This window comes from Pleurodeles waltl, chromosome 6, assembly GCF_031143425.1.
Source record: "Pleurodeles waltl isolate 20211129_DDA chromosome 6, aPleWal1.hap1.20221129, whole genome shotgun sequence".
In the NCBI taxonomy this organism is placed as follows: Eukaryota; Metazoa; Chordata; class Amphibia; order Caudata; family Salamandridae; genus Pleurodeles; species Pleurodeles waltl.
This window is the reverse complement of record NC_090445.1, coordinates 52530231-52558087: the sequence shown is the minus strand read 5'-3', so window position 1 is coordinate 52558087 and position 27857 is coordinate 52530231. Positions and strand designations below refer to the sequence as shown.

Here is a 27857-nt window from a genome sequence, read left to right as displayed (position 1 = left end):
GACCCCCTTGTGGCTGCTGTGGTGCCCTCAAGCGCACATCCAGCTCTGGGTAGGCCACCGCCAGTATGCGGCCCATCAGGGGGGTCAGGTTTCGACAGGCACCTCTTCCTCGTTGGGAGGCCATCCCCAGCTGGCTCTCCACCGTCTTCTGTGCCCAGCATCTCAGGTCCTCCCATCTTTTCCTACAGTAGGTGCTCCACCTGCTGTTGACCCCCAAGGTCCACGTATCCTTGGCAATAGCACGCCACAATCCCTTCTTCTGATGGGCGCTGACTTGCAGAGGTAATAAAGACAGGAGGACACCATTACACATACAATTCAGCCTGTCACACATATGGCCCACAAACCCCGTATCCATCTCCATTGGCACGCACATCGCCCAGCGCCCACCATGTACACTACCACCAGACATACCACCCTTCAGATGACACAATGCTTGCACACACATCTCCATGCAACCTTGCCACATGCATCGTGCTCAAAATTTACTCACCTGCCGGTCTCGAGGCCCACACAGCTGTCCATACTGGGGCAGGACCCCATCCTCCAAGAGCTCCAACTCCACCAAAGTGAAGGCAGGGGCCCTGTCCCCGGTCGCACGGGCCATGGCAGGTTCCAGATACAGATCACAGCAGCACACGCAGTGCAGGTGATGTCCTGTGGAAAGTCAGGAATCAAGTGAGGATTTAGATAGAAAATGGTGGTCGCATCCTCAGCGGTGTACACCGTCACCGCCGCCGCTGATCCCTATTGGCCAGTGTACTCCATAGAGCCCCATATTAACCAATTAGAAATTGCACGGCGATGCAAGACCACCATTCGTCATGACGCCCAGTGTTGAAGGAGTAACCTCACTTCCACCTGTCCCTACATACAGGACTGGCGGTCGTCATTTAATGGTGGTGGACAACATTCAGATAACCCATAACTGCGTCATTGCTGAAAATTGCACATACATTGCCTGTCCCATCACGTTAATGCTCTATGTACACTGAGGTGGTGGTTCCATTGTTCAAATTGTGACAGCCTATTAACTCTTGAGTCCCTTAGATACCTACCACTGCGGATGAATAGGAGGAGGAGACACGCCCCGTGTACAGTCCCCTTGTGGACTTGGCTACACTGGAGGACAGGCACATAATACTCACCTATAGACTGGACAGGGCCACAAACACAGAGCTGTGTGTCCAATTGGAGCCTGATCTAATATCAGCTACCCATCATCCTACCGGGGTCCCCCCTCTTGTGCAGGTTCTATCAGTGCTCCATTTCCTGGCAACTGGTTCTTTCCAAGTGACAGTGGGGTTGGCAGCAGGAATGTCACAGCCAATGTTCTCAATAGTGCTGGTGAGGGTTTTGTCTGTCTTGGTCAAACACATGTGCAGCTACATTGCTTTCCCCCAGGTGGAAGATTTGGCCACAGTGAAGGCAGGATTCTATGCAATGGGACATATCCCCGATATTATTGGGGTGATTGACGGTACACATATTGCGTTTGTCCCCCCCCTCCAGAATGAACAGGTGTTCAGGAATCAAAAGAGTTTCCACTCACTCAATGTGCAAATGGTGTGCCTGGCGGACCAGTACATCTCCCACGTCACTGGCAAGTATCCTGGGTCAGTGAATGACACCTTTGTTTTGAGGAATAGCAGCATCCCAAATGTGATGGTACATCTACAGAGGCACAGGGTGTGGCTAATAGGTGAGCCTGACTCCCCACCCAATGTATGTCAGTGTATGCCTTCTGGCGTTAACTCCATACCAGTGTGTAAGGCTAATGTTTGTCCCTCAATACTTGCAGGTGACTCTGGCTACCCAAACCTATCGTGGCTCCTGACCTCTGTGAAGAATGCCAGGACAGGGGCTAAGAATCGTTATAATGATGCACATGGGCGGACCAGGAGAATTATTGAAAGGACCTTTGGCCTCCTGAAGGCCAGGTTCAGATGCCTCCATCTGACAGGTTGACCCCTGTGCTACTCACCCAAGAAGGTCTGCCAGACAGTAGTGCCATGCTGCACAACCTGACCCTCAGCCAACATGGGCCTTATCTGCAGTAGGAGGAGACTGGAAATGCCCCTGTGGCAGCAGTGGACTCTGGGGACAGTGAGGATGAGGAGGCAGAGGATGAGGATGTGGACAACAGAACATCAGTTATACGTCAATACTTCCAATGACACACAGGTGAGACAGTGTAACTGACAATTCCTCTGACTATTGATTTTATCTGTCTGGCTGTAGCAGGATGGCATTAACTTCCTTTGCATCTCAACTTACTGTGACCTATGGCTTCTCATTTTGCAGATGTTGGTGATATAACAACAGTGTACTGATGTGATGACTACAGACAGCTACAGGTCATTATTTGAATGCTATCACAGTGTTCAGATCATTTGCACAAGATGTGACTGTTTCCATAAATGCACATTTTCATCACATAAAACACTATCAGTTAAGTTGTGTTCAAGAGTGTTTATTGTAGTGCAAATAATTGACTGAAAAGTGCAATGGAATGAGGTGATGGCAGAGGAAAGTCCAGGGTATTGTTCCGGTCTGTTTGTAGCACAGGTCCAGTGGCCAAGGGGCCATAGGAAGGGGAGCAAAGGCAGTTCAAAGTGGACAAGGTGACAGGGTGGGACACAAGGGGGACATTCAGGAGGGTCTCATTTCCTGGCAGTGATCTTGGTCTTGGTCTTGGCAAGTGTCTCTGGTTTCTGTCTGGGTCACAGGGAACGTTTGTGGGGTGGTTCACCTTCTGCAGAGGGAGGGGTGCTGGTGGTCTGTGGGTACTGTGGCAGGGCCTACTGCCCACTATCTGCAGCGGAAGTGGAGGGCTGGTCAGTAGATTGGCTAGTGGTAGGGACCCGCTGGTGTGCTGTCCATTCCCTCGTGATGTTGGCCATATCTGCCAGCACCCCGCTATGGAGATCATGGTGGTGCTGAGGGCCTGCAAATCCTCCCAGATCTTCTAATGGTGTTCCTCTTGCAGCCGCTTGTTCTCCTGCCTATTGGTAAGGATCTGGCCCATCTTGTCCTGGGATTGTTGGTATGCCCTCAGGACACTGGTGAGTGACTCCTGAGAGTCGGTTCCCTGGCCCTGTCCTCTGCCTGGTGCACAGCAGTCCTCCCAGTGTCCCTGTTCCCCTGGGCCTGCGTCCTCTGAACAGTGTGCCCACTGCCACTGACCCCAGGTCCCTGATTTCTTGGGGGTGAGGTGTGGACTGGGGTGGGCACACTGCTGATTGATGTGTCCTGGGAAAAGAGGTGTGGGCGCTGTGGTGTTGGATACTGATGGGGGATGCTCTGTGGTGGACTGTGAGTGGGCTGGGGTAGCCGACTGACCAGTCGTCCCTGATGGGCCAGGTAGTTTATTCAGATCCTGAAGTCCAGAGTTACTGTCATCACTGGGGGCATCTTCTGTGGGGGAACTGGATAGTCGTGGCACCTCCTCGCCACTGACATTGGCTGGGGCACCTGTGGGGATGTAAGTGATGTATTATGCTTCATGTCTGTGACAAATTGCACATCCCTAGCTTCCCCTCTATCGTTGCTGTTGCCCTGCCACCTTTGTTTGCATATGGTGATGTATTGTGGGATTGTTAGTTCTCCATGCTGTGCATGCTTTGGTGATGGGTGTACATGCAGGGCTGGGAGGGCTGTCCATGCATTGTTATAGCATGCAGGGCTTGGCATTGGGGTTAGTCAGATGTGTAGGTGCAGTGTGTGGGATGCAGTGGAGTGATGGTGTGTGTTGTGCAGAGGGTGCTGACTAATGTGGTGGGGTGTGTGACGGATGTATGAGTAGTTGTGGTGTGTGTATGTGTAGTTATCTCTGTGAAGTCGATGGCTAGCTCTTTCAGTCTTTTGGTGTTGGCAAAGGGTTGTGGGTAATTTGGGTGTGTGTTTTATGGTGCAGTGGGTGGGTGGGTGTGGTGTGTGTATCAGTGTCAGGTGTGTGATTTTAGTTTTGGACAATTTAGTGTTGTTTTGTATTTCGATGGCCATTCTGAGCATGCCGGTATTTACCGCCAATGGTTTAGCGCCATTGAATGTCCGCTGTGGTGATTCGTGGGTCATAATGTGGCGGCCTTGTATTGTTGGAGTAATGGTATGGGTGTTGGTACCAACACTTTAACACTGACCTTTGGGCTGGTGGATTTGTGTATGTGGCAGTATTCTGTCCGATTGGTGTGTGTGTGTCATAATATGGCGAATGGATATTCGCTACCGCGACGGTATGTAGGCAGCTGTCACCGTGGCGGTAAGCGGGATTTAATGCCAGTATCATGATGAGGGCCATAGTGAGAATTCTGTGTTTATCTAGGAGTCGCATATGGGGGAACACTACTGATTTGTTTTTGTGCAATCCAGAGTGGAATTTCCTCCTGTCTGGTGGGAATCTTACCCATAATTCCCTTAATAGTTACTGGACTAATTGGAGGCACAGCTACCAGTGGCTGGGCAGCTTGAACAGCCCTTGCTGTGGCAGTTGTTATTGTACACCTAACTAATTGTGTTAAATGTCTGAATAGTCTAACTAGACCTGTGTACATAGTTCACCCGCATTTAGTGGTGCTAAGTTTGTAAAATTGTGTGCAGCCAGGTAAGATCGGCCATGTTGCCTCATCATTGCTGGGGGGACCCACTGTGATATTTTGTAGTTGATGTGGTAGAGTGCCTTCGAACCAATTTTGATGTTTCTGATATGTTAATGCTATATCAAAATAATTATAAGCTTTGTATTGGCCTGGTAAGGCTGCTTCTGTGTATGTATGAAATGTCTGTGTGTTAGCATCGACTGCAGGAAAAGTGACCCATGAGTAAAATACTTCAGTTTTATAAGCTTAGTGAGCCTCAATCACTACAATAAAATCTCCACCCCCAGCAGGTAGTCCATGTAATATTAAATGTGCTGTATCAGCATGTCTGTAATTAGCAGGATTGTTAATGACCCTTGTCCTTTAATGAATGGAATTCTGAGAAGAAAATACTAAAGTGGGGCATCCTTTCAAAGGTTCAAACTTGAACAACCTACAGTCAAAATTAGGTGCTTCATATAATGCTGAGGAGGGGAAGCCCCTAACACCATGGACTTCTCTGTTTTAAAGGTGAATAGGGGCCCTTGGGCACACACAAGAACTACTCAGGAGACAGGTTACATAAGTACCTGATCTAGAAGATTGGGCGTCATGTTATATGGTTCACACAACCAGTAGGACTGTGTATTAGGATGACAGACACTTCAGGTTGTAGGGACTGAGCCGGTCTGCACCATCAGGAAAAGTCGGGCCAATCCCAACTAGCTCACAGTGCCTCATCTGAACCATTAACCTCCTCAGGCATGATTTTGGCAACCTCTAACATGACCACTTAGATTAGCAAGGAAATCATGGAAACAGATCTTACCCCTTTCGTTATTTACTTATATATGCCCAGGGTAAACACAAAAAATATATGAATAAGGTTTCCACTACATTTATTTAAATAATTTTATCCTTTCCTAGAGAGAATGAGCTGTGATTATTAAGCATATGAAGCAGAGCTCTGTAGCCAGCTTCACCAACATGGTGAATAGGATAAATAGTCCAACCATAACAGCAGTACCTGATTATATGTCTATGTATTTCTACCTATCACTACCTTCTGTTTGAGGTGTACCTGTTTGAGGTGTACCCTTGGCCAGATTTCAAAGGATAGCCTGAACTTCACATACCTGGATAGCTGGTCAGGGAGTCGGTCTGAAGTATAGTTGGCAACCCTTCTCTGCAAGATGAAAGGTCAGCGCATGCAGAGCTGCATATCAAACACATGGTTTGTTCCAGGACAATTGTGGCCAGAGTGCACCTCTGACCCCTATAGGACAGCACCTCATTTATATAATAGAATCACACTGTGTTAGAGTCACAGCCCGGATGTGATGATATGGCTAGATTTCTGGAACTGTCTCCAAGCAGGCAACACAAACAATAGGATATATTGTACTATGTTCCAAGCCTTGAACAGAGTGTACAGATTACATGGCGAGAAAAGGCTTACGTAAAAGAAACAGCATGTACAGAGTATTCTCAGCACATTGTCGAGCAAGCATAAAAACATGTAAAACATCATTGCTAAAAACAATGTCAAACTAAGATGTGTAACTAAAATAGAGAACAAAATTGGGTCGAAGAAGGCCTTACCACACTGTGGGCGTATATCCATCATGTTGTGACAGAGTACCCTATCTACCAAACACTAAGTAAGATCCCTACACCTTTAAGATGATATTTTTTGCCAGGGTCGCTATGTTATCTTGGGTTTTTCTGAAGAATCTATACATTATTAATTTGTTTTCCTTGTAAATTACATTGTGTGTCTCTTTTAGCTGTTACACTGGACAGTGTTCTGAAGCTCACAGTGGCATAGCAGTGCACACTGCTCCGGCACAGTATAAACAGTAGCGCTGCAAGCTTGCCTCACACGTTCGAGAGCAGGCATATCACAGAATACTGCAGATTTATGTCTGCCCATTAGATGCAGCACAGATGCAGAACCTTACCTTAACACCTTGACAGACAGCTGCACTGCAGGTGTACATCATACTCCCAGTGTAACAGGTACAGAGCAAGTAACACAAATGCAAGATTACCTCATTCAGAACAGGCACAGCACAGGCAGAAAAAAGGGCAATTTTACATCTCAAACATACCATATCCATCTCTACATTCTGGCTACATACACACCTCTGCAACAAGTGCATTAACCTGCTGATGTACCTCACCTGTATTCAAGAAGACTACTCATCAGTCCTTTGAGTCACTTGAGTTTACATGTGAATATAAGACAACCTCAAATGAAGCTATCATACTTGAGTATCAACCATGCCAGCTCACAGTGATTTCAAGCTGTCAGCCCCAAGCATTAGAGAAGAACATTTTGAGTCACCTTGGATAAAGGTCAGCATCAACTTCTGCATGGAATTTCCTGCAGTAGAAATAGTGGTGTTAATCACCTTTGAGCATGAAAGACCCAAGCTGGAAAACATAATTGCAAAGTATGTGATACCACAAAATGTGTAACCAGACAATGGTCTTCCATTCCAAGGAAGTGAATTTCAAAGCTACCGTCAAAGCACAGGGACGTCATCACAAGATCAACCCCCATCAGCTAGAAGTCAGTGAAGAAGTGGAGCAGTTCATGCAAATCCTATACAAAGAACTAAGAATTGGACTAAAGTAGAACGGGACACATAATGGTCCTTCAATAACTTTCTGAATATATATCGGAACACGCCACACTGTGCCATACATTGTGCACTTGCAACCCTGCTGTTCAGGAGGCCCTTGAGAGACACAATTCCAGTGAACAACAATGGAAACCCCTCTCCCAAGATGCCTTTGCATGCCAACTACGATGGAAGAATAATAATGACCGAGAGAGTCCACATAGATGCGCTGTGCTGCCAAACATACAAGTAGTAGACAAAGGCCTCATCAGGGATGGCCATCCAAGATGGGAATTTCACAAACCTTTTGAAAAAAGGCTGTGGACTGCCATTGCTGTGAAGGGGATGATGATAACAGCCCAGAAAAGAATGGCAACTGTCACTGAGGACCAGGCTTGTTGATTAGTCCCACTAGGCCCTAGGTTTGGCTAGGCACACACCTGCTCAGCGCCAGGATACCCTCCCAAGTGATAGTGCACTATACAAGTATACATAACATAACATCAGGAATTTGCTATGTTTAAAAAGATCTCAGTTACTTAAAACCAGTGCTTAATTTGAGCCGGTGGTTTACAGTGCTGACTCTGTTATTTGTAATTTAAAGACGACCAGAAGAATAGTTGTTTACTAATGTAATATACATTGTAAACAACTCATACCTGCCACCTAAACCATTCTTATAGCGTTGGGGGCCCTGAACAGTATGAATTGTCACACATGTACCAGTGTGATGGTTAGGTGGTTAGGAGTTGTGTAGGCACTGCCATTGACAGTGCTGACAGTATACAGTGCATGCTGAGGTGGCCTCATGACGAGGGCCCTGGCAAATTTACAAATTAAGAACTGCCCAAAACATAAGCATAATATCCACATTAGGAAGAGATTAGTGATGAAGAAGAATGGAATTGGAACCCAGCACCATCACCGGCAACCAGTACACCAGGGAGTCCACATGACCAGCCCCGAGAGCCAAGTAGAGATTCACCTACCTCCAAATTGTCTCAAAGTACTGAAGAAGAAATACCCTGCTAGAGCCAAAGGTTTGACTTGAGGCCAAATCACCTGCCAAGTTAAGGACTCAAATTATGGGTTGCATTCACAAAGGTAAATATGCATATTTACTCATATATATTTTTGTTTTTACACATATGTGTAACTTTAGACATTTTTGCTTGTCATCATTTTTACGCAAAGATTTAAAAAAAGGTGTGCACACACTCTTACATGTCTTCAACCCCTGTTAGAGCCTCCGATGACAGGATTTACACGTGTAAAGTTGCTACTGGTAACTTTTCGCACGTAGGTGGAGATCTCCACTACTGTGCTGGAGCTGTTCTTATGGTGAAGTATAAGGAATTTTTTTTTTTTTTTTTTTAAAGTATGTAAAATACTAGCATTCTGAAATATTAGTGTACAATAAATTAAATATGTATTAAAAATGTAGAACTAATGAAATAAAATGTTACCGCACACTAGTTCATTACAATAAGTGTGTACTAAATATTTAATTAACAATAAATATTTGTATTTAATTTGTAAATATTCATTCTAAAAAATAATTAAAAGAATCCATTCTTCAGTAACATTTTTATTTTGATTTATTATGTATTAAATTATATTGATCTGAATTGAATATGATTATTGATTATTTTCATTTTTTTAACAAAAGTTTCAATTATTTTCAATTACATTTACTATTACATTATATATGTGTGTATCTATACACATACACATACACATATATAATATATTTTACATTAATGTCGAAATATTTATATATTTTTTAAGTGACATTAGTTTCTATTGGATCTTATTTTAAGTACTTGTTTACATTATTTTCTATGGGAGTGCATTGCAGTACCAGTGAGAGGGCATGTGTGTTGCACGAGCTACTCAAGCCTGTGGTGTAGTACATTTACTGCTGTTTTTTCTGTTCCCATCCCTGCTCCAGCCGTCTTCATAAGGCTCTCCCGAGCACCCTTTACGATCTTCGCTATTGTTACCGCTCCCCTCAAAGCTATATTCTTTCTCCCACCTCTCCCTTTTCCTGCATTACCCACTGTTAAATCCCCAATGTGCACAGTGCCCCATTGTTCTGTAGCTAGGTTTGAGTATTCATGCTGGATGTGACAGCTCAGTGAACTAATTCCTCCATGTTTGACCTCATGGGGGCAGATTCAAATCCTGGCAGCCTTTTATTCTTCCTAGCTTGATAAAACAAAAACAATTGATTTTAATAGAATAAACATGATATTTTGCACCAACATTTGCACAAGTGAACATGCACCTTACACGTTGGTATACCAAGTTATTTATCAAAATACTTACCCAAGAAGACGGATGTGGGTTCCTGGTTGGTGCAGATGATGTCCCACGCCGGTTGGAAGATTGCACTCTGTTAAGCCTTGGCACACGCAAAGCTCGTGGTTAGCAGAAAATGGCACTGCCCGGGACCAGGAGGGACCTGGTAGCCTCTACCCAGGAGGGGGAGACAGAGAGGGCTCTCAGCAACTCAGACCAGGCAGCATGCACCGGAGTCCCACAGCACGGGAACAAAGAAGGTGCAAATGGAGGCCCATGTAACACTACACAAAGGGATCCCACGCTTCCGGAGAACCACTCAGGAAGCTGTGCATCGCAAGAAGGAGTGCTGGGCATGAAGAACTCCATGGAAGGTCTCACACAAGCCTTGGCAACTGAAAAAAACACGGTGCAAGGGAGTACTGTCTTGCTTGGGGAGGCAAGCTTTTACCTCTACCAAAGTTGGACAGCAGAACCTTAGGACCATCGGTACCATCGGGACCACTTCCATCCACCACCCTTGTTGCTGGATCCACACACTTCGTCAGGAGAAGGAATGCAGGCCACCTTTGTTCTTCTGGTGCAGGCTGAAGACGGGCAGTCATCTGAGGATGCACAACCTGGAAACAGTTGCAGTTTCTGGCAGGAGCTGAAGATTCAATGTTGCAGAAGTCATCTTTGCTTCTTTGTTGCAGTTTGTGGAGTTCCTGGAGGGTCCAGATGCAGTTTCATCGGTAGAAGGTGAATTAAAGGATGCAGAGGATTCCGCTGGAGTCTTGCAATCCAAATCTGCGGAAAGGAGAGACCCTAAATAGCCCTGAAAGGGGGATTGGTCAGCTACACAGGTAAGCACCTATCAGGGGAGGGCTCTTACGTCACCTTCTGGCACTGGCCACTCTGATGCTCCCAGAGTGCCCCACCACCTTGAAATCCAAGATGGCAAAAACCTGGGACACTTTGGTTGAGCTCTGGGCACCACCTCTGGGGTGGTTATGGACAGTAGAGTGGTCACTCCCCTTCCCTTTGTTTAGTTTCGCGCCACAGCAGGGACTGGAGGTCCCTGAACTGGTGTAGACTGGATTATGCAAGGAGGGCACCATCTGTGCCCTTCAAAGAATTTCCAGAGGCTCTGGGAGGCTACTCCTCCCATGCCTGTAACACCCATTTCCAAAGGGGAAGGGCGTAACATCCCTCTCCCAAAGGAAATGCTTTGTTCGCTGCTTGAGCAACAGGAGGACAGAAACCTGTCTGTGAGGTGGCAGCAGCTGGGGCTGCCTGGAAAACCTCAGAAGGCTGGTATGGCAGTACTGGGGGTCCACTGTGGAGCTCCCCCGAGTGCATGGAATTGTATAACCAATTCTAGAATCAGTATTGAGGTATGATTCCCAGATGTTAGACACCTTATATGGCCATATCTGGAATTACCATTGTGAAGCTGGACATAGGTATTGACCTATGTCCAGTGCACGTGTAAAATGGCGTCCCTGCACTCACAAAGTCTGAGAAAATGGTCCTAGATGATGTGGGGGCACCTCTGCTAGTGCAGGGGTGCCCTCACACACAGGTACTTTGCACCTAGCCTTCAGGGTTGGAAGGCCTGACATATAGTCAACTTATAAGTGTCCTGGTGCAGTGTAAATGGCATTGAAAGGGTGCATGCACTATTTCACACAGGCTGTTTTGGCAGTCCTGTAGAAGCCTTTGCATGGGCTTCCTATGGGTGGCAAAAGTAATGCTGCAGCCCCTAGGAACCCCCAGGAACCCTAATGCCCTGGGTACCCAGGTACCATATACTAGGGACTTACAAGGGACACCAGTATGCCAATTATGAGTGGGATACTGTGTTAACAGTATCCAATAACTAAAGTTAAAGGGAAGAGAGCATAAGCACTGAGGTCCTGGTTAGCAGGATCCCAGTGACACAGCCACACACACTGACAAACAGGCCAAAAGCCATAAGTACTGGGGTCCTTCTTAGCAGGATCCCAGTGACACAGTCAAACACACTGACAAACGGTCCAAAAATAGGGGTAACCATGCTAGAAAGAGGCTACTTTCTCACATCTAGCCTACTCAACTGCATTCTACAACGCTGGATTGTATGCTGCTAAATTCAATGCCACTGCAGTCAATGCAACTGCACTCTGCACCACTATACCCTGTAAACCTCTAAGCCAATGCACTGTTCAGCAGTCTACTCTATTCTATGTCACTCCAATGTATGCCACTCTATGCAGCTCCACACTATGCCATTCCAATACACAAAACTCTCTGCCACTCCACTCTACAACACTCTACTCTGCTCTTCACCATTCCACTCTATAATACTCCACACCACACTCCCCCACATGGTGTACAACATGGCTAAAACACATTGGCAAAGCTAATAGCTCTTGCATAGCTGAGATCTGTTGGCTTTGCCAATGCTTGTCTAAGGTTACGTACATGTAAAATAGGGTCAACTTCATCTTCAAAGTTTGCAGCAGTTTTGCCCTCAGCCCTGTTCCAGAGTTGTCAGTCTGTAGGAGAATGGGAAGGCAGCCGAGAACAATTTCTGAGGACAAAGATTCCATTAGTTCCTTACAGGATTTTACTTGATGTGGATCTCGGTGTCTCTACTGGGATACATTTTCTTTACAGTATAATAGGGAGACTGCTAAGTCAGAAAACGGCTGGCTGAAACGACAATAATAGGCAGCAGTACCCAGGAACGATCTTTTGTTGCATTTTGTAGAGGGGGTTGGAATTGACTATGGGAATGCAACTTTATCAACCCTAGGACAAATGGTCCCACTTACAAAAGGATATCCCAGACAGCTCACTTGTGTGGTGGCTAGATTATATTTACTGGAGTTAGTAGTTAAACCCTTGGAGTGGAGAGTGGAAAGAACAAATCTTAGGCAATGTAAACGAGGAGGCCCGATTGAGGTAAATATAATAATGTCATCTAGATATACAGATGAAAAGAAGTTGTAAGATCAGTGGAGTTGGTCCATCAGTCTCTAGAAGGTTGCCTGTGCTCCATGCAGCCAAAAGGAAAGTACTTTAAATTGAGAAAAGTCTCTGTGGGTCAATACTGTAGTTTTATGACAAACATCTTGTCTTAGAGGCATCTGGCAATAGTCGTTGGTTAGATCAATGGTACTAATATGGATAGCTTTCCTTAGTTTCTCTATCAGCTTGTCTATTCTGGGCCTAAGGTGGACAACACAAGAAGATACATCCAGTTTGGGTACTAGCACCATGGGAGGGAGCAACTTGCTCTCAGGAGGTCCATGGAAAGTATAGTTTCCACCTCTTCCTCAGTGTCTTGCCATACCTTTATCACAGTATTGTGTTGTGTTCAGCTTATGATGTTTTACAAGGATGTGTGAAATAGCTTCCTACTGTTTCAATTAGCTTATCTAAATCTCTCATTTCACTGTTATTAGTGGTTACTGTTGTTGCCCAAGATCCATCAATTTAGATGGGAAGCATTTTGTCTTCTGTGGTAGTAGTGGGAGTTGTCCCATTTCTTTACAATTTTGTTCTATACTTAAATTGATAGTTGTGGTCCAGTTTTGCTACACAGTATGTGACCAGTACGACTACTTCAGTTATTTCGTATATAGTCATTCTCATTGGGCTAGTAGTTTGCTTTCTGAGGCATGTAACAATGCAAGCACTTTATCTCCTGGAGTAATCTATAGTAAATGGTTCCCCACATTGTAGTACAGTTTCTAGATCTTTGAAACTATTTGAAGGTTGGCTGCAATGATCTCTCAGGTTGCTTGCAATCTTTATCATAAAGCTCACACATACTCAACAAAATAAACAATCTTCCTTTGTCCACTCCTCTAAGATGTCATCTGGAGTAATCAGTGGTTATCTGACAAACTGCAACTTGAAATAAGGGAAGATTTATGGCGTACTGTGACGTGCAAACAATATAAGTGGTAATACTTTTGCCCAATTGTTCCCATTAATACTTGTGGCTGTTTGCAGCATCTCTATCACTCTACTAGCCCATTGATGGGTTGGGTTTATATTTGCTTGATTTGAAGGAGTGGATATACTTGCCTGAGTAGTTGGGACATGCAGTTAGAAGCTTGGCTTGTTTTGATTTCAGTTGGTAGCACCACATGTTAAAAGAATTGCTATGTGAGCAACCATAATTCCACACATTGGAGGATGTCAATTTCTTCACTTATGAGTATTTTTGTTGATTTTAAAGCAACAAAGTAAAAAATAAACATGTGACATAGGCCGATGAGATCCTTCCCCATGTATCAATTTTATATAAATCAGTGACACAATTCTGATTCCCATAAGGTGCAATACTGACCAATGTTCCAGGCTTATCCCAGAGCTGCGCTGACCTGTGTCCAGGGGTGGCATATTTTAAGATACTTTTATGTGCCCCACGGGTTATATACACCTGTTCCTCAAGTGATACATTCCTCTAGAACATTGAATAATGGAGAGGGCACGGGCATCTTGCCTGTGGTGCACTACATCTTTCTTTGCTCCTAAATGATCCATAGCCACTAGGGCTAGAGTGCTGTGATGCCCCCCTGTGTTGTCCCTTTCGTCTAGAAGGAAACGTTTGGGGTTGAACTCCAGGTGTCTGCCCACAGCACTTCCCAGGACTCTGTTCACAGCTTGCCAATCACTTTGGATAACTGGGCATTCCTAGATAGTGTGATAGAAAGTGCCCGGGGAGGATTCACATCGAAGGCAGTCAGAGCTGATGGCATGTCCCATACACCAGAGTCGAGGGGGAGAGTAGTAAAATTTATGAAAGTATTTGAATTGAAAGAAGCAAAATTGCATAGATATCGTCAACAGACTAGTTGCCATTTTAGCCTCAGTCCACTCATCATCTTCAAGGGCTCCCAGATCTGCCTCTCACCTCTCTCTCTGAGGTAGTAGAGGGTACGGTGAGTGGATTACCAGGCATATACATAACTTTGAGATGCCTCCCTTCCAAAGGGAGGCATCTCTAGGGGATGGTATTCTGGGACTGTAATTAGTGTAATTCAATAAGAATCCAGGGTGTGTCTTACCTGCAGATGCTAATAAAATTATAGATCTTGAAGGTGCAAGTCTGCGGCCAACTCATGGAATGATCTTAAATGACTGCCTACCCAGACATCTCTGAGAGTAGAAATGCCTATTAAGTCCCATCTAACAGCCACAGCCGTGTTGGCTCTGTTATTTTGGTAAGCCATTTGATTGTGGATTAATGAACTTTAGTTACAACCTGTTGGTGGATCACCCCGGTCCCTGTATAGCTTAGTCATTAATGGGGACCAACTGGTTGACCCAATAGTATGACACTTCTCAAACGAAACGCGGGGCTTACCCACCCATAGAAAAGCGCTGATTCGAGCCTGCAAACCAGCAAAACATGTAAGTGGCAATATGAAGGGATAGTTTTGGAGGACAAAGAGGAAAAGGATGTCAATTTCTAACACAAATGGCCAGGGTAGATGAAGTAGTATTTCAGTGAGCATGTAATAGGTATTTTATTTCAACTTGTGAAGTTCTTTAGGATTTCTTTTAAGAAATTTCAGGGCCCTCTGTCTGAGGCCTACACAAGTTGGGACGTGCCTTCTTTTTTGTAGGCACCCACTATTGACTGAGCCCGCAGTGGTGACACCATTGATACTCACTTCATATCTTGCTCTTTCTCCAGGCTGCATTTCAGGCTGCCCATTTGAAACTGTAACAATATATAGTGGGCCATGCGTTGGAGTAATGAGTAAACTTTTAGAAGAGGGTCAGGGATATTTTGGGATGGACATGGGAGACGGCAATCAAGTTGGCCAGCAGTTCACTGGGTACTTGATGTTTCTTGTCTGCTGCCACTAGAATCTGAATGGCTTGATGAAATGTTTGTCAATTTGCTTCTGCTTGTTGATGCTCGGTCTGTACAGTACGGTTCAGCTGCTGCTGACTATCAGCAATTTCTGTGTCAATGTTTCCATGGTTTGGACGCCCACCATGCACAGTTTTCTCATCGATAATTTCATTGCAAGTATTGCACTTATATTAACAATGATGTCATGACTAATGTAATATGTGGGGTAATTAGCAAGGCAAGGCACAAGTTATAGTTACTTGAGGTAAATAACTATAATTGGTGAATTTCTATGGTTTTGTGTGTGTAAAATGTGAACCTTTCATGTCATTGTAACTTTTGTTTTTTTAGTGAATTTCAAAGGTTTTTTAATTCCATTTCTAATGTGTCTGTAATTTTTGTTTTTTTAGTGAATTTCTATGGTTATTAATGCTGTTTCCTAACTATAACCTCCGTCACCTATGTTTTTTTTAGTGAATTTCAGTTTTTTTTTAAACGTGAATTAATATTTATATACCATAGGTTTATCCAACCACTGCTGTACATGCCAACTTCTTCGCATTCAGCCAACCCTGCACACGGCCTTAGGATGTGGGTGGTGTGGGGTTGGCCACAGGGCCTGGCCTGCAGCCAACCCTCTGCCTGCAGCCAACCTACACCTGTAGGCAGTCCCTGTGGCCAACTTCCCCCAACCCCCAAAGGCACCCAACCTGCAGCCCCCCTCACTAGGCCATTTTTGGGCCCGGTAAACCGATCCCCCAGGACCTGGTGAATTTATTAGGGAAAGGGGGAACAATGCCCCCCTCAAAGTTATCCCCAGACACCTCCATGTCTTTGTTGGGGGATGCGGGGGGAGCCCCATGTCCACCGTGGCCTGAGCCAGCTCCCCACATCTAGTGGGAGACTGCATTGCGCTCAACCACCATTAAGCCTAGGGGGTTAGGATATTCCTACCCCGCCCCCTTGTGTTTTTTGTGGCATTTATCTTGGGACTCGGGCCAGTCCCAAGTCCTAAAATGTCTGCCACCACTTTCTGGTTGAAGCAATGGCACCCAATCAGATCTCACCATGAGATTGGTCAGATCCGTGGTCCCTCCGCGCCCCTAGATATACATAAATCTTTTTTTTCAAATTGCTTAAAAACTACTGGACAGATTTACACCAAATTACAAAAAGCACTCTTTCTGGACCAAGATCTAGCTTTCTCCCAAATTTGGTGTAATTCCGTTTACTGGTTCGGGCTGTAGTTGTGTTCAAAATCCCTATGGGAAATTTTATGAGGAAACCGGTTTTGGGACCGCCCTTTTTCTCAGCCCCCGCTTGACAAATTATTCTGAAACTTTCCAGACAGCAGCTGCATTGACTGCCACACTACTTTGGAAACTTTCATGAAGACTTGTCAAACGGCACCAAAGTTATTAGGAAAAAGAAAAAAATGCTTTTCCTATGGAAATGAGGTTCTCTCTCTCGCTCTCTCTCTCTCTCTCTATATATATATATATATATATGCATATATATATATATATACATATATGCATATATGTGCTTTTCATAGTAGTATTATTTAACAAAATAATTTGAATATCATTTAAAGTATATATTTTTTATAATTGTTACATACATATAAAAAAGCATACACATATACATGTGTGTTTGTATATTTATATAAGTAAACATTATTATATTTAGTGTTAAGTATTAGTGCCATTTATGTAATTTTAATTTACATTATAATAGTGTTATATACTAAATTATTGAAGAATTACGACTTTAATCTATATATATATATATATATATATACATATATACATATATATATATATAGTTTTTTAAGATATATATATATCTTTAAAAAAATATTTGTGTATGTCTTTGGGCAATATTAGTGTTAAATGATATTTTATTTCCAATATTTTTATACTTACCATTATACGTATAAGGACATTATATTTTGGTAAACAATATTTTTTACATGATATTTGTGTCAAACGATATTTGTGTCAAACGATATTGTTTACCTCGAAACTGTGTCAGTGGTCCGCTAGCATACATCCTATGAATCCGTCAGCATGTTGCAGACTATTAGGAGTTTTCTTCTTAAATAAGGTCTAACTGATCCTTCTGGGCTTCTGAGTTTTTCACATCAACAGGCTGGTGAGGGAGCATGGTTGAGCCATTCCATGGAGTTTTTCTACCCCCCCCTAAGAGGACGTCTTGCCATGGGTAAGCAGAACCTTGCCGCAGGCAGTGTGGCAGCTCCTTTATCGCCCTGTACCAACTGACGCCCCTATTGTTCAGTGTAGCCAGTTTACGAGGAAGACCATCCCATGCAATAACTGCTCTACTGTCTGCCCTTTTTGCAGTGAGGTTTGAAACTTAGGTGCCCTACATACAGAGCAGTAGCTTAAATGAGGCGTTTCCGTTGTGGGGAGCCCTTATATCCACAAAGCGGCATCATGACAATACATCTTCGGCATATGAAACTGCCTTACATGGACTGCACAGAATTCTCATGTGGGTGTGCAACCAAGTAAATTACCTTACAAGGAGCCATGCTCTACTAGGCTTGGTAGCTTGAAGGGTCTGATAGCACAGGTTCTCTCAGCACAATGTAATGGCTAAGGTTCGACAACATACTTGTTCCAGTTGTCAACAGCATCTGACAGTTTCTGACCTCTCCTCTCACAGATCACATCCCAGCAGATGAAAACTTGCGAACTTGATATTCTGAAGAAGAAAAAATATATCCAACTAGTTGCTGTAGGCCCTGTGTTTCCGAAAGCCAAAAAGGTTCCTATCCTGCTCTCCACCAAGAGGGGGTACCTGTTCATCCAGACGGAAAAACCCATCTATACACCCGCCCAGGAGGGTAAGTGGTTCTCTTTGAATAAATCCTTTCCTTTGAAGGTTTTGATCCATATTAATTGATTTTTTTACGGGCCTTGTGGTGCTGAAACTAGGGGTGCAGGAGGTGCTGCAGCGCCCTAGATAACCTTTGAGGATTTATGCTGCATAATCACCAATGAAGAGGCCTTTACAATGTTTTACTTGTAGCATTTTCTGTTTGTTCAAAGAGAGAGAGGGTCAAGTGTCAACCAACTCCCTATGATAAACTGCTTCTAATTCTTCTAACATGGAGATCTGTGTTTACCTTTCATTTCTGTATGTGCAAATTGAGTGTGTTTTATGGATCAACAGATCAAATTTTTCTACTGGGATGTTATATAACAGCCACCAACACCTGCAACCAGAAGGCTGGCATGGACTGATTAAGGGCTAAGTAAGATTCCTGTGTCACATTTCATTTGGAAGGTAGATGGTTTGGTGGTTTAGTAAGTATCGGTAGGGATTAAGTTCATTTATTGACTGCAGAAGTCTGCATCAGCCCTTAAACATAGCCTTGCATGTGCAGACATCAACCTGGATAAGGATGCCATTGAACACATAGGTGAGAGTCCTGCTTAGTGTCCGCTTAATGCTGCAAGGGATCTATCCAGCAATAACTTTGTGTTCTGTAGTGTTTAAGTTAGGGTTGTGAGATTGCATCATGTCACCAGGGCACGATTGTTTCAATGCTATGCATTCTCCTCATTTGCTTCCGCTGTCTATTTGACATTGGCCTCTGACACAGTATTATGTATGGTTGGGCTTTCTTCATTATTGCGAGAAAGACAGCTCTCTAATACATTATTGATGGGCTTTTATTTCATTTGAGACCAAAACTATGGTATGCTAATGCTGCTGGAAACACAGTGCTTGAACCTCAGCGGCCCTATTATGGCTTCCCCACTGGGACGGTGGGCGGAAACAGTATTTTCGCCTGCCAGTCCAGCGGGGAACAGGGCCTTAACATTGCAGCAGGCTCCTAATAGAACCGGCAGCAATGTGGTGGTGCAGCGGGTGCAGCAGCACACGTCGCGTATTCCACTGTCCTTAACGCGGGCAGTGGAATGTGCGATGGGGCCCCCAGGGACCCCCGAGCCCCCATTCCACCAGCCTTTCCATGGCAGAGTTTACTGCCATTGACAGGCTGGCGGATGGGGACTCTAAATCCCCAGGACAGCACTGCTTGCAGCACTGCCCTGGAGAACTACAACCGCCGGGACCACCAGGCTGCAAGCTGGCGGCAGCCTGGCGGTGTCGGCGGTTGGACCGTGGCAGCTCCGCCACGGTCATAATGTTGCAGTCGGACCATACCTTTGGCCATGACCCTAGCGGTCTAGTGACCGTCAGGGTCATAATGAGGGCCTATATTCTTGATGGCTTTAGCTCTCGTGGCACAGTAATTATCATGGTCATTACGTTTGATATGGCTCAGTGTTTCAGAACAAGGAAGTTGTTAAATTTACACAAACTGGGCACTGTGAGAATGTGGATTATTAGTGGACCTAACACTCTTATAGTAATAATGACACTATTCCTTTATAGGTCCAGTTTCAATTCAGTAATTTAACCCTGTGCTCAACCTTCGGTAGCTGAGAGGCTTAATTTAGGCGAAATTAGTAAAGCATTTGTCAATATCATAAAACATTAATCAGTAGAAAACACAACACAATAAATAACCCACTCCAATGTATAAAAATAGAAGACATTTTAATAAGCAATTAGACTTTAAAATGACATAAATCATATCAAAGGACCTAGAAATATAATTTTTCAAAGTTTTAGAGGTTTTTAGCATCAAAAAGTGCAAAGTGCCAAACCGCGGGTATCTAGACCGATGGAGCGCATGTCACATGCAGGGACAAGGTTTGGTCTGGTGGAGAGTTTACCTTCTGACTTAGGGTCTGATTTAAAGTTTGGTGGAGGGCGGTACTCCATCACAAACATGATGGATATCCTGTCTGCCGTACTACAATTCCATTATAGACTATGAAACTTGTAATACGGTGGACAGGACATCTATCATTTTTCGACATAGTAACTCCTCTGCAAAACTCTAAATAAGGCCCTAAGACTTTTTTTGGGGGAAAATATTTCAGCAACAGATCAGGTTGCAGGCTGGATCCACAGAACGGCTCGTTGATGGTGGCCCGATTAAGTCCTAGTCCCCACCAGACTTCGTGTTGGCGGTCAATGTGGGGCAGTATATTTTGATGCAAAGAGCTCTGGGCAAGTGAAATCCAGAGTTTCGCCCCGGGAAGGTCTTGTCGGCAGTCGGATTCAGTTTCCTCTGTGGTGTGAGAAATGGCCTCTTTTTGACATGGTTATCCCCCAATTTTTGCTTGATGTTTGATGTAGCCTAGAAGTAGTAGTGCCCAGCACCCCTGCTAACCAGGTTCCCTGGCCAGAGCTCTTTCCCTAAAACTGTTGTGATACGTTGGCACAGTAGGATTCACCCTTAGCTACTACTATAAGTCCCTAGTAAGTGGGCACCTATGCGCCCAGGGCATGGTGTACTAGGGGTAGGCCCCTGAGGGCAGCAGCACTGATTGTGCATCCAGATGCACCCAGCACTGCCATAGCAGGCTGGGTGTCCTGGTGCAAAACTAAAACACAAACTCGACATGGAACACTACCTGTGTGCCCTGTTCACCATGCACTGCATTTACTATGGGTAAGACACCCCTCTGTCAGGCCTTACAGCCCTAAGGCAAGGTGCTCCATACTATATGTGAGGGCATTGCTGCATGAGCAATATGCCCCCACTTTTGTCCTTGCCAAACCTGGGACATAGTGAGTGAACAGAGCAGTCATTTTAATACATGTGCTGGACCATGGTCAACACGAGTTTCCCATCTACACGATAGCCAGTCTGAATCCTGGGTTGTTTGGTATCAAACAACGCATAATGATAAATCCAAACTGGTACCAGTATTGAATTTATCCCTAAATGTACCCAGGGGTCACCTTACAGGTGTCCCCTGCAAAAGCTAACTAGCCTGGCATGGTTGCTAACTGGTTCTATCCAGCCTGTCACCTCCAGACAACCAATATACAAACCTTGGGGAAGAGCCCTGTCTCTCTAGTTTGTAAAACAATGCCCTTCTTGGGTGGAGGAGCTAACACCCCCTCCCTCAGGAGTGTGCACTGCCCTGGCAGTGAGCTTCAAAGGGTTTACTGCCCTTGAAACTTGACTCCCAAGCCTCCTGCTAGCAGCAGATGGACTCCCCCTTTGCAAATCCCCACTTTTGGTGGGCGCAAAGGCGGGGAACCCCACAAAGGGTAGGAGGAGTGGCCCCACCTGGCATGCACCACCCCTAAGGTGTTGCCTGCAAAGTGGACCCTCCGTGTCTTTTTCCCCCATCTTAGATGGAAGGAAAATAGCCAATTAGGTTTAGGGAAGTGACACTTCCCACAGGAAGTGGTCACTATAGTGGGTGTAGCCACCCAATGTCCAATATTAATGAGTATTCATGTATTGGACATTGGACACTACCAAGTTCCCCCTAAAATGCCCAATAAATTCAGTATTTAGTGGGCACTCCTGGACCAAGAAAGTAGATTCAAAGGACACAAAGAAGACTAGCTCAAAGAAGTTCCAAGGCACGAGAACTGTGGACTTGCTGCATTAAGAAAAGGCACCAAATCCTACCTGCTGCACCCAGGACCTGACAATCACCGCTGCAGAGGAGCTGGACACTGGACTGACCTCAAGAAACCCAGAGGGCCTCCAGGCTTCACCAATCGCCCAAGAACTCCCTCCAGAGTGGAGGTACCACTCTGCAACAAACCAACAACCAGCAATGCAGTGAGGGTCACTTCACTGACCAGCCAATATCTCCCAAAATGGAAGTTGCAGCCAGACCTGACGACACACCAATGACCACAAGGACAAACCATGCAAGTGTGCCAAGTTTGGTGGCACTGCGCCCTTTAGTGGCCGGACCATACTAATACTCTGGGTTCTGGTCAGCTGACACGGACACCCAGAAAACCAGCCTCGTCCAGAGCTGAAAAAGGACCAGAAGGAAGCCCTAGTAGAGGGACTTCAGGAACATCCCGGACCTCCCACCAGAGTGCCCCCGTTGTCCTGTAAGTGACGGACAAAGAGACCTACCCCCAGATCCAAAGGGCTCCTTTGCGCACAGCCTCTGTCTCACTGATTCGCTCTGCACCTGGCCGCCCTGTGCCCTGCAACTAAGAACCAGCTGTGCCCCAAGGGGCCCTCACCCCTTGCAACCTCATCACTCCAAGGGGACCCCCAGACAACACCTTTAAACCTTTAAAGCTGTGAGAACAGACCTTTTCCAAGTGGCCCCCCTCAGTGGCCCTGCACCAGCTCCAAGAGACTTTCAAACGTGCTCCCGCCGGAACCGGGAGCCACACGAACTTCTCCAGCTGGCACAGTGTGCCCACTGACGAACTCTACCAACCTGCAAAAGTGTTACTTGGTAAGCTAACCGAGTGATTTTATACACATTTTTAAAAGTAACTGCCTATTGATTCCTATGGTACGTAATTACGCACAGAAAGACTGCATTTATTAAAACCTCAAAAATACATATCTTAAGAAGTACTTAACCAATTTTGATCATCTTAGCCTTAAAATGTATATAAAAATCCGAAGTTTTTTTTATAAATTGGTCTAAAATTATTCCTTCTAATGTGTGAGATGCATGATTGATACTGTGTGTACAACGAATACTTTGCACTTCTCCAAGATTGGCATTACTGCTCAACCAAAAATTAGAACATTAGGTGATCTAGTTTTTACCTCTGGAAACCAACGTGTGGTTGCCTGGACCCCCTGAACAGTGTGCCTAGTTTTGCACACTACGTAGACGGCCAGCCTTCTACAGGTGGCCTCAGTGGAGTCTGTTCGAGGGAGACTGAGGATGGTATGAACCTCTTGTTCTTTCTAAAAAAAAAAAAAAAATAGGCTCCAAGTGTCCAGTTTTTCAGTTCTTGCGGGAGAAGAGTGAACTCTAATATCATCCAAGGGTCTAGGACCTTTTGGTCTAGGACCACCTGGGGGTTACGACTCATCTCCCAGAAGCCACCAGCAGGGTCCAGGGGAAATCCATTTGGAACTGGTCCGCTCAACTGTTCCTGGAGCTTAACAGAAAGCAATCCAACTAGCCCTTGGAGTCCATTCTACTGTCCTGTGTAGAACTGGGAGCAGCTCTAACCCTTCAGGTCTCTCTCCAAGTGTTGCAGTAGGTGCGTCCTCTCTTTGAGGTCCAGGGCTCAGCATGTGCAGTCCTTCTTCTGTCTTCCATAGGTCCAGAGGTATTCTGAAGAAGGTAATCTGGGGGTACTATTTTTGGGTCTGGCAGTAGCTTGTCGGTGTGTGTGACTCCCTAGTCAATAGGGCAAACGTTCCTAGGGTCAACCCGATCTATTTTGACAACATTTCCTAGATGATGGCCCTAAACAAACCCCTGGTACCCTGCTCTGCCAAAATCCAAAACGACAGAACATTACTTCTCCTGCTCAGAGCTCGGTGCACACATACAATAGGTTGATGAACCTTTTGTTCCCATAGATCCAATACAGACAGGTCAATAATCAATAACCAATCAATGACATCAATAATCAATAGCATCAGTAATCAATAGGAGTCAGTAATTGTCACACCCCACGACCTTGCAGTCATGAATAACCACACGTTTATGTAAAAGTTAAAATGTTTATTTCCCTATATTAACAATGCTAATGTCATGTAGATTAGTCTCAAAATCAAATGAAACACATGTAGAAGCAATACCGGCTGTCCAAAGCGGCGTAAGAAACGTAATCTAATCAAAGCTTGAAATACAACACATTCTAAGATTATGGTGCAAGTTAATAACGAGGTCAACTGCATCAATGAGATTATATTCATGTAAGTTCAGTAGAGCAATTCATCAAGCATTATTCCCTATCAGCAGAATTTCATTAGTGAGGATCCTTAACTAACATCAGATTAGCATCAGCATGTTGGGCTTCATGCAAAATAATTTAGTCAACACAATTTGGAAAACATCTAACTATGACTCTATCACAATATTGCGGTTAGTACCTAGGAACAAAAGCAAATAGACATGGTAATCATTATTCTAATTCATAGTACCTATCCTCAATATGGATCAGCAAGCAGTGTCAGTCTTCGTCCTCAGGTCATCAGTCTGGTCAGCAAGTATTGAGGTTTCAGCATCAAAGTTCGGAAAAGGCAAAGTCTTCAAGCATTAAAGTAAGCACGTCTCTCATCAAGACGCACAAGTGAAAAAAAGCGGTCTTTCCTTACTGCGCAGTCTGGCTAAGTTGGATTTCCTAAAACTACTTCCCAAGTCCCCATTGGCCAAGGGATTCCCATGTTCACACTTAGTCCAATAAAACTACAATATCAAATCTACATTTCTTGTTAGGGCATGGTTCACATGTCGCTGATTGGCTTCTCTTGAAATGTCCTGGTCATTCGGCTCATCAGGTAACAATATTGTGGCAGTTTATACTCTAGTCAGTGTCTCCATTGTTCTCCTGAGATAGTCAGTTTTACACACATTACATGCATTTTGTTACATTCAGCGAAAACAGCATCTTCTAGCAAGCGGTTCTCATGACAAAACATTTGGCTACAAGCACATTTAAACTACAATGGAAAATCACAATTTAATTCTCTCAGACAGCAATTTTATTAAACGCACAAGAAAATGCAGCTTGACATGAAGCCGTGCAACTGGGCCATGACCTCCGCTAAGTTAAGGCTCTCAATTAATTAAGCAATAACATAATGCATAGCCTTTAATATGACAGATTATTACATTAATCAAACATATACTCAATATTTCATAGCATTAGATTATTAATAAGTAAACTTGAGGAATATCGGTGGCCATTCATCGTTATCACATTTTCAAACGTGTGCATTAATTTCTCTGTTATTACATTTTCTATGCAAATCCATTACTCTCAATACATGAATACTCATTAATATTTTATGAAAATAACTCCTGCTTCAGCACATCTAGGAAAATGTTGATCTCCCCCTGCAAACCCAGTACTGGAACACACACACCCTCCCAGAACTGATGGCACTATAGCTACTTGCACAATGAAAGGGGCTGTAGGTGTGAGTTACATCTGTCTGTTAGAGGAGCTGCCCAATTAATGTTTGTACATTTGATGTGGAAGAAGTCCCACCTCCTCCCACCCACAGTCATATTGTACCCTTCACTAGGAGCAGTTCACACCTCCCAGCAGGCTGCCAGGCGACCGTTTGAGATTATCTCTGAAAGGGCTGCTAGAGGCTTTACGCAGAAAATTGCCAACTTTCTAAAAAATGTGTTTTTAAAATAGCAATATAAAATCTGACTTTGTTGTCAGATTTGATTTTAAATAGCTAATAATTTAAGTCACTGAATCACTGTTGTAGATATTCCTAAACTGAAGTTATGCATTATAAAGTCTTATAATATAACCCAGTTTTTTTTCTATCGGAGAGTCATCATAAAAAATGACTTTGGAGATTTTTCACTGCCAGGACCAAGAGCATACTGCAAGGCCCTGTAGGCCATGAGACACAGGAGTGCCACCAACCTTTCAGGGGTCTGCAAACTATTCAGGGGGGGGTGGGCATTCAGCTCAAAGTCAATGAATATCAATGAGATATGAGAGAGTAAGGGGCACAGTAAGTGCTTCAATCCACTGGTGATATTTAACCTACAAGCCTGAAGCACAAAGAGTAAGTACCATATACTAGGATTTACAGGGAAATCAAATATGCCAATCAGGGATTATCCAATTCTACATTTTTTGAGGGGTCAGAGCACATACACTGGTTGCAGGGTGGCAGGACCCTAATGTTCAAAAAGTCAACACATCAGCAGCATTGGTCCAGAAATTAGGAGGCAAACATGTAAAAAGTGACCTCTCATCACAGGCACAAAATGTTTTCTTGGAAATATAACTTTTTTGGTGCTGCAGAGGACCAATATTGAGGCAATGTAAGGAATAATATAAGAAAAGCATTTAGGGCCTGATTCACAAAGGTAAACTTAGACCTGAAGTCTGAGTTTAGACTTCAGGTCTAAAGTTAGCCTTAGAGGCTAAATTTAGACCAAAAGTCTAAGTTTAGGCTTCAGGTGTAAACTTAGAAGCATATTTACAAGCCCCTAGCGCCTCCTTGTGCAACATTAGCATATTTGTTTTACACAAGTGTAGCATTAAGGAGGAATTTTTGGCACACCATATTTACAAAGTGGCGCAAGGCATGCATTGTGCAACTTTGTAGCCCCTTGCACCACAATATGCCTGCGCCAGGCATAATGTATGCAAGGGGGGCATTCCGGCACTAGAAGGGTTGCAAAAATGGCGCAGTGAAATTTACATGATTTCACTGCGCCATTTTTGGCATCATTAGCAACCTATAGTAACCTATGAGCCTCTTTGAACTTTGCTGCACTAGCGTCAACATTTTGAAGCTGGTGCAGCAAAGCACCACAATAGTGTAAAATGTTCTAACGCTATTGGCATAATGACTGCCATGATGCGCTGTATCATAAATACAGCGCTACCATGGTGTTGTTAAGTGCTGGTAGGTAGGGGGGCGCAAGAAAAGTGGTGCATCATCTATGATGTGCCACTTTCTTGTAAATATGCCCCTAAGACTTCAGGTCTAAAGTTAGACTTTAGGTCTAAACTTAGACTTCAGGTTTAAGTTTACTTTGTGAATCGGACCCTTAGTGTTTCCTTGAGGTCACCATCAGATTTATTTTACGTTAAGTTTTGGGAGATGTTGTCTGCAGACTTGAGTGGACCAGATAGCCATGACTGAGAGGCAATACTTCACCACCAATAGTATTTTGTAACTTATTTTTCACATTTTAGATAGCATTAGTAGTAGGAGAGCAAAGAAGAGGGACAGAGTAAGAGGAAACGTTAGAGAAAGAGAAAGAAAGAAAGATGGAGTCAGCAAGAGAGAGAGGCAGAAACAGAAACTGTCCCCTGCAAAGCAATCAATTTTGTTTTGTTCTGAACTTTTGAGGATGGTTTTACGAAGGGTCATAGTAACCCCTAGAGGCAAAGAATTGCAACTTCACAGGGCAGTGCCATTTTTCATGTTGGTATCACATATTTCCTCTGGTATGTCATCATTACATACTATCACAATTTATGAAAAATGATGATGATCTTTTTCTTCCTCAGTCAAAGCTGACATGACAGTTAGTAGTTGTTTTGGGTCAATTTGTTGCACAAATTACATTGAAGAATGTGGTCTATAACTGGCAAGCCACTACTTCACCATGTTTTAGCAATACATTAGGAAAATGCATTCCAAAATGCACCACCACTAATCTCCAAGACTTTCTCGTGCCAACGTTTGTACTCATTTGGTACATTTGATTCTTAGGGTCGAGCCTGCGAGTGCATGCGCTAGCGCATGCTCTCATATGCGACGCGCTGTTGTGTTCAGTAAAGGGTTTGGCGCGCGCCTGCGGCTCACCATTTGTTGGTTTGCGTGGCACTCTTCTTTACATCCTCACAATTCGTCAAGGCATGTCTGGCATCATTTCTGTTCCTCTGTGTGGGGCAGGAATCAAGCACTTATTAATTTCAATTTAATTAGTGCCTGTCCGCTCCTCCCGA

At 44.3% G+C, this 27857-nt stretch overlaps 1 protein-coding gene across 1 annotated transcript in view; it reads left to right on the top strand.

Annotated features, from left to right (window-relative positions):
- LOC138299178 (complement C4-B-like) overlaps positions 1–27857 on the top strand; it is a 541079-nt gene that overhangs the window by 64824 nt on the left and 448398 nt on the right. Inside the window, exon 3 of the mRNA XM_069237273.1 lies at positions 18036–18216. Coding sequence (XP_069093374.1) covers positions 18036–18216 — 181 coding nt within the window. The remainder of the gene's footprint in view (positions 1–18035; positions 18217–27857) is intronic.